Source organism: Elephantulus edwardii, unplaced genomic scaffold, assembly GCF_000299155.1.
Source record: "Elephantulus edwardii isolate Elephantulus edwardi_28Jun2011 unplaced genomic scaffold, EleEdw1.0 scaffold00012, whole genome shotgun sequence".
NCBI lineage: Eukaryota > Metazoa > Chordata > Mammalia > Macroscelidea > Macroscelididae > Elephantulus > Elephantulus edwardii.
Genome location: NW_006399762.1, coordinates 10,396,828 through 10,405,072, shown reverse-complemented (window position 1 = coordinate 10,405,072; position 8,245 = coordinate 10,396,828). Strand labels below are relative to the sequence as shown.

General features: G+C 38.3%; 1 protein-coding gene across 1 annotated transcript; it reads left to right on the top strand.

Annotated features, from left to right (window-relative positions):
• Positions 1-684: 684 nt before the first annotated feature.
• LOC102870727 (transcription intermediary factor 1-beta-like) lies at positions 685-6,059 on the top strand. The gene is made up of 2 exons (XM_006881137.1): positions 685-745; positions 5,689-6,059. The coding sequence occupies exons 1-2, from the start codon at positions 685-687 to the stop codon at positions 6,057-6,059; spliced, it is 432 nt and encodes a 143-aa protein (XP_006881199.1).
• Positions 6,060-8,245: the final 2,186 nt, after the last annotated feature.

Below are 8,245 nucleotides of genomic sequence, written 5' to 3'. Positions count from 1 at the left end.
ATAGATACCTTTGAGTTCTGGTGCTGGAGAAGAATATTGAACGCACTATGGACTGCCAGAAGAACAAACAGTTCTGCCTCAGAGAGGGTAAAAGCAGACTGGTCCCTGGAGGCAAGGATTTTGAGGCTCCATCTCACATACTGTGGTCAGGAGGGATTAATCCTTGGAGAGGGACACCCTGGTTGGAACAGTGGAGGGACAGTGCAGGTAAGGAAGACCCAGGATGAGATGGATTGACTCAGTGACTGAAGAAATTCCATTAGGGTCTATTGGAGATGATGAGATTGGCTCAGGATAAGGTAGGTTTCAAAGCTAATGTACCCAGGGTCACCATGAGGTGCAGACAACCCAATGACACATAAAAACAATAACAACGATGCTAATTTTCACATGAAAGATTATATTCAATTCAGAAATGCGTGTTCAGTAAACATATCTTTGGTTTCATTCAACCTGCTCCTTCAGTATAAAACATTTTCTTGAAGGTTTTTTATTCCTTGTGGGTGTGAAAGAGACAGTATTATACTGACCAAAGTCATGAGAATTCATTAAATACAGCTGACTGTGTATGGTTTGTGTTTGAGGGGGGAGAAATCTTTCCAGGACTGTAACCAATTTTAATTTCACAAAATACTTGTTTACTCTAACAAGGATAGAGAAACTATCAAGGGGAAATGGTTAATAATGGTCATAGACACAGGCTCTCGTGGCCTCTGTGTCACATGGATGCCAGAATATAAATCAGGTAAATCCATCCCTCAGGGCACTGGGCGGAAGTCAAATGATGAAGCCAGGTCTAGCAAGATGGGTTTAATTAGGAAGTCTGCGGCATAATATTCAGACAATCTCCTAAAATTTCATTCTATCCAGTTAAGCAACTTATTTCTAAAACCTGCTTACCCATGGGGAATAGTTCTGAAAAGATTGCCAGACCCTGCCTCATTAGTAGTTTAACCCCAATGCAGGGCTAAAAGCACACATATCTCATTTCCAGTGCTGACACTGAACAGGGTTGTAATACACAGAAATTTGTAATATTAGATTTAAAAAACAAACAAACTCCAATCATTGGCCTTCTTGAGAAATGCAATAGTAGTTTAGGAGGGACTATTTGAATCTAACATGTTGATCTTTTTATTTTAAATTATTTTCAGTAAATGTCATTCTTTTCTGTCCTTATAATGAAAATAATGCATTCAAAAATTATAATTATGTTGACTTTCATATTTTTCCATTGACTGTAATATTTTACTATATAATGTGGCCTACTGGCAAGAAGCTGTGCTCCAAATCCCATAGGCATGTAGTATGAGCCCACTAGCTTCTCCTTCCAAGAAGGATGGGCAGTCACCTCCTGTATGATTAACTGTCTCTGAAAACACAATGGAGAGTCAGCTATGGGTCAGATCTGACTCTACACAACAACAAAAACAAAAGATTAATATTTTACTGTGATTTAAACAGTTTATAGGAAAACTGGTCTTTCCACAATTCATACACATTATTTTGTAACATTAACTGTTGTTGTTTTTATTGTTGTGGTTGCTATGTGTCAAGCTGCCTGTGACTCATGGCAACCCTATGTACAATAGCTCTGAAGCCTGCCCTGTCTTGAGCCAGTCTCATTGACTCCGACACACCAACTTCCTTTGCCACAGTCACTGTGTCAATTCATCTCCTCTGGGGTCTTCCTCTCCTGTGCTGTCCCTCCACCTTTCTGAGCATAATATCCTTCTCCAAGGATAGGTCCCTTCTGGCCACATGCCCAAAGTAAATAAGACAGAACTTCAAAACCATAGCCTCCAAGGAGAGACTTGGTTTTACTGTCTCCAAAACAGACCTATTTGGTTTTGAGTTTGATGCTTTGTTTTGGTTTGGTTTGGGTTGGTTTTTGATGGTCCATGGTATATTCAAGACTCTTCTCCAGTACCCCAAATCAAAGGCATAAATTCTTCTTCTGTCATCCTTACTCATTATCCAGCTCTCTGATGCATAGTAAGTAATTGTGAAGACCATGGACTAGATCAGACTACCTTAGTCTTACAAATCCCATATTTTAATATTTTTCACCTCACTTTCTCTGTTTCCTATTTCCACTTATTTTTATGTTCTATCTTTTCTTATTCTTAATGTTCATACATAGGCAAATGGAATATTTTGGCTATCATATTTAGAAAGATGCAGGGTGGCTGAATGAGAAGAAGAACCTTAGCTAGAGAGATTGGCACAGTAACTGTAACAATGGGTTGAAGTATATTAGAGATGGTGAGGATGATGCTGGATAAAGCAAGATTCAGATCCATTGTTCCTAAGGTCACCATGAGTAGCACTCAACCAGATGCACCAAACAACAATAACATATGTGTAACTTAAGCAATTTGCCATAGGCTATGAACCTAAAGATTGGAGGTCTGGATCTAACTAGTGATGCTGGGGATCTGGGGAAGCCTTAATAATTACGCTGTGAAGATCCCAACCAAAAAAACCTTATCAAAACACAAACTCAATGTCAGGGAGTGGAGTGTCACTCATAAAACCCTCCTTTTAGCTAAAAGAAGATTAGAAATCTTAACTTGAAGACATTGCCCATATGTGAGCTTCTAAGAAGCTCCTGGTGAATTTTAGACTCTATAGAAAATTGGCCATTTGATTGGCAGTATAAAATGCTACAGATTCCTACAGAGCAATTCAAATCAATCCCACAGAAGTTGTTATGGGGTTAAGGTCTTATTCAGTGGTCAAGAATGATGACAATACATATAAAAAGTACTGGGTAAATAGCTAGGCACATTCAGAGTGATCAATAATTTAGCCTGATACTCTTTTTTTTTTTAAGCTAGAATTGATTCATTTCTGAAATCCATTGGGATTTCACTACTTTAGATCCATCTCACAGGAGGAGATTTTCCAACTTTCTTATACAGAGATCCTGGTGGATTCAAACCACTGGAGAGGTGTGACCTTTGGGATCATGCAGCAAATCTATCTTACAAAATAAGTGAAATTACCACAGACTAAGTCACCAAAGTTATAAAAAATAAGTTTTTAGTATCTCTATGCCCAAGGCAGCTTCTGTGCCAACACTACACAGGAGCATGTTGGGAGAACGGCAAAAGAGGCCACTAGGGACAGTCGAGATGGTGACCGAGAGCACCATCATTGCAGGGGAGCAGACAGCTAATGAGTAGACAGAAGTGACTGGAGGCCTAAGCCATCATATTAGGGGTTAGTTCAGGCCTTGTATAGAAGTCACTAAAGGGAAGGAGATAGGACACGGAAGGGGGTTGGGGACAGAGAGGAGAATGGGACACACACTGAATGGAGGAATCAATGCTAGCTTTATCTGTTAGGTTTTGCAATGAGGAAATGTCTTTATGTATGGAAGTGTCTTTTATTGCTGATGCCTTTTAAAGCTTAGAGTGGGTGAGGGAGGGAGTGCTTATTCATAGGTTTACAAAATTTGATGGGTGGAGGGAGGAATGGGTAAAGGAAATGGAAAAGAGTTGGTGTGGAAAACAATGCATACAAACTTTGTAAATAAACCATCTTAAAGAAACAAACAAAAATAACAACTAAAAAACCCCACTTAGAAATGTTTAAGATTGCTGGTTGATCATCTGTGCTTTCTGGCAAATGCCTGTATTTTGGGTGTTTTACCAAAGATGAACTTTCAAATTAAAACTTACTAGAAAAAAGGATTGGTCATCCACTTTGGAACTAGCAGGAGTTCAAAAACCCTATGGACACACATAGATTATTAAACCCTTCATAAACCCTGGGAGCACAATAGACTATTAGATACAGCACAAGAGGCTGAGACTTCGTATTAGGAAACACGAAATGAGGAGGAGAATTTGCAAACAACCACTAACAATTGGAATATGGAATGTATAAAGCATGAATGTTGGAAAAGTGAACATTGCTAGAAAATATAATTGGAATACATAAATATTGATATACAAGGCATTAGTGAGCTGAAATGGATTGGCACAGAACATTTTATGCAGGGAACAAAAAATTAAGGAAAAATAGGGTTGCATTAATAGTAAAAAAGACCATTTCTAGGTCATACAAACAAGATGTATTCATAATAATTGGTGACTGGAATGCAGAAGTTAAAAAGAAGAAGAATCACTAATTCAGTAATTGAACTTAGTGACAAAATGAGGCTGGAGAGAGAAAAAATAGAATTTTGTACAATCAATGGCACATTTGTTGCAAATATCTTTTATAAAAACCACTAATGGTGACTAGACACATGCACCTCACCTGATGGACTACACAGGAATCATATTGACTACAAACGTAGAAAGAATCATTGGGAAAGCTCAACATCAGCTGTGAAAATCAGTCCAGGTGTTTATTGTGAAATGGACTATCAACTACTCATGTGCAAGTCTAAATTTAAGCTGAAGAAAATTAAAACAAATCCACAAGAATCAAAATCTGACCTTGACTCTATCCCACCTGAATTTAAAAATCATCTCAAGAACAAATTTGAAGCAATGAATACTAATGAACAAAGACCAGAAACCCAAAGATGATAGCAAGAATATAATCCATGAAGATTGCAAGAGGTCAATACAAAAACAGCAACAAAAACAAAACAAAAAATCAACTCAAAGACAGAGGAGAAAGAAGAGACTGAGATGGATGTCAGAATGACTCTGAATATTGGACTAGAAACTAAACCAAAAGCAACAAATCAGGAGTTAAGGAGCTGAACAAAAGATTTCAAAAGACAGCTCAAGAAGACAAAGCAAAGTGTAATATTGAAATGTACCAAGAGCTGTAGTTGGAAAATCAAGAGACAAACAAACTCATCATTTCTTAAGCTGAAATAACTGTAGAAAAAAAATTCAAGCCTCAAGGTAAAATACTTAAAGATGCTATGGGCAGAATATTGAGAAATCCAAGGGGCATCAAAAGAAGATGGAAGTTATACACAAAAGTATTGCACTGAAAATGGCCAATTCAACCAATTTCCTGAAATAGCATATTATCAAGAAGCAATTATGATGAGAAGGAAGTTCAAGCTGCTCTAAAGGGATTGACAAAAAATAAGATCTTGATAATTTAGGGAACACCAATTGACATATTTCAACAAATAGTTGAAACCAGCAGCCTTATGTGTTCACTAGGTTGTGCCAAGAAATTGGAAAGACTGGTCAATTGACTGAAAAAGATTCCTACTTAGTCTCATTCAAAAAGTAGACAATCCACCAGAGTGTGAAAATTATTGAACAGTCTCACTAAAGTCAGATGTAAGTAAAATCTTTCTGAAAATTAGAAAAAATTACTAGAACAATACATCTACAGAGAATGGCCAGAAATACTAGATAGCTTTAGAAGAGGCCATGATACGAAGGACCAGATGGATCTCAGCAGAAAGTAGAGAGTATGAGAAAAATATCGATTTGTGTTTTATTGACTATGCAAGGGCATTTTAATTGTGTGGATCAATTCTAACATTGAGAAGAATATTTGTGCTTATGTGAAACCTATACTTAAACCAGGAAGCTGAAGCTGTAATGGAACAGACCAAGGAAATGCTGCATGGTTCAAATACAAAAAAAGAGTGCATCAGGGATATATCCTTTCTCCATACCTTTGTAATCTTCATGTGGAACAGATCATGTGAGAGGCTGGACTTTATGAAGAAGTATGTGGAATCAATATTGGTGGAAGATTCATCAACATGTCGTCTCCTGCATCAGCTGGCTACTGACTGTACCTTCTCCCTGGACCAGCCTGGTGGCACCCTGGACCTGACGCTAATCTGTGCCAGGCTCCAAGAGAAGCTGTCACCTCCTTATAGCTCCCCTCAGGAGTTTGCCCAAGACATGGGCCGCATGTTTAAACAGTTCAACAAGCTGACAGAGGACAAGGCCAATGTTCAGTCCATCATCGGTCTGCAGCGCTTTTTCGAGATGTGTATGAATGAAGCTTTTGGTGACACCAAGTTCTCTGCTGTGTTAGTTGAGCCCCCACCACTAAGCCTGCCTGGTGCTGGTCTGGGGGCTGCAGAGCTGTCTGGAGGACCCAGTGATGGTCTCTGAGGCTATGGCCCCAGCCCCTGTGGCCAGCCTGGCCTGGCTCTTCTTTGTCCTCTCCCTTTCCCCTGCCTTCTGGTGGCCTGACTCCCACTCCCTGGTGGCCCTGTCCCCCAGTCCCCTCACAATACAGTTTTTACTTCTGTCGATTTAATAAAACTTCACGTTCCTTGGACCCTGAAAAACAAACAAACAAACAAAAAACAAAACATACCTATGTTATGCAGATGACACAACCTTGCTCACTGAACCAAAGTAGGACTTAAAGAATTTGCTGCTGAGGTCAAGGACTGAAGTCTTTGATATGAATTGCATTTCAACATCAAGAACAAACATTCTCACCACTGGGCTAATTGGTAGCCTCATGATAGATGGAGAAAAGATTGAGATTGTTAACAATTTCATCTTGCTTAGATCTACAATTAGCACTCTTGGCTCAGCAGTCAGGAAATAAAAAGATTATTTACTTTAAGAAAGTTGGCTTTCAAGGAACTCTCAAGAGTTCTAAAAACCAATAATGACCATCTGGAAAAGAGGATGCACCTGAATCACATAATGGTCTTATGAATTGCTTTCTATGCATCTTAGAGCTTGACAGTGATTAAGGATGACAAAAGAAGAACTGATGTGTTTGAGTTGTGGTGCTGGAGAAGAGCATTGAACATAAGATGGGTTGCCAACATAATGGGTCTCTAGAGTAGGTGAAGGTAGGTTGCTCCTTGGAGACTAGGGTTTTTAAACTCTGTCTCACATACATTGAGCATATTTCCAGGAGGGATCAGTCCTTGGAGAACATCATGCTTGGAAGGGTAGAGGGTTCATGCAAGAGAGGAGGACCCTGACAGATATGTATTGACACAGTAACTGTGACAATAGGGGCAAGAGTGTCAGAGAGAGTGAGATTGGTTCAAGATACAGCAGGGTTCAGAACTATTATTCTTATGCTCGTTTTGAGTTACCATCAACTCAATGGCACATAACAACAACAACAACATTCTCTAGGATGAACACTTAATTGTTTTACTGGGCTCAAGTACTTATCCCTTAACCCCTTGTTAGAAACTACTTGCTTCTCTGTACCCTTTCCCATTATCTACTTCAGAGATCTTTATTAATGGTTTCATTACTCATGCTCAGATACCTATACTTCTCTTGTCTTTGATGGTCATAAACTTTAGCATCAACCTCTTGAGTCCCTTGTCATTTCCCCTGAGAGCTCATTTTTCCATTCACGAGTGCAGGGTATGGTTTCACGTTTCCACACATAATTAATGAAAGAAGGACTTCTCATTATCTGCCAGTCTCTAAGCACTTGCATCTTTTAGTCCTGTCAATCTTGCCACCATCTAAAAAGAGTCTCACTTAAACAAAATGCCTAGTGCATTTTAAAAAGAAAAAATAATTTTTATTTAAGAGACACAGATTGGCAGCTCCTAAGATTGACATACTTTTTTTAAAAAAAGTAAATTTAGGAGAAAAGCACTGCTGATAATCTGTAAGAGTTTTTTTTAAGTAGTATCAGTCCAAGCCAGTTTTATTACCTAACTGTTTCTAAAACTCATCTCAGTATTCATTATTGCTTTCACAGTTGTAGCCTAGTTTATACTTATCTTTTGCCTGGGTAGGAGCCATTGATTCATAATTGAGCTCACTGTACCTAATTTAACAATGCTCTCAACTGTTACCCACAAACACACCAATATCTAACCTATGTAGCCTAACCTATTGAACAGTTAATCAAAACCCTCCAAACGAAACACACTGCCATCAAATTTATTCTGACACATAATAACCTACAGCAAAGAGAACCACCTCCCTAAGTTTTCCATAATTATAAGTCGTTTCAGTTGGAGACTTACATCTTTCTGCTGGCAAACAGCTGGTGATTCAAAAGACTGACTCCCCTATTTAAGAGTTTAAACCCTGTGCCACTAGGGGGCCTTTGCATCATCAGAATCCTTGATTATATCACTAAGAGTGAAATTGATAGTCTAAATAAAGTATAATAACAATACTTGTTTATTAACATATCTTAATCACAAAACTTCAGAAGTGGAATTTCACATATGTGGAATTTCACATATAAATTTTAATAGCAATTTGACATTGTCTTTATATATAAACATGTGGGTTTACTCCTTATAAATATCCATTTACAGTATAGAAATTTAAAACTATAAAAATTAGGTGAA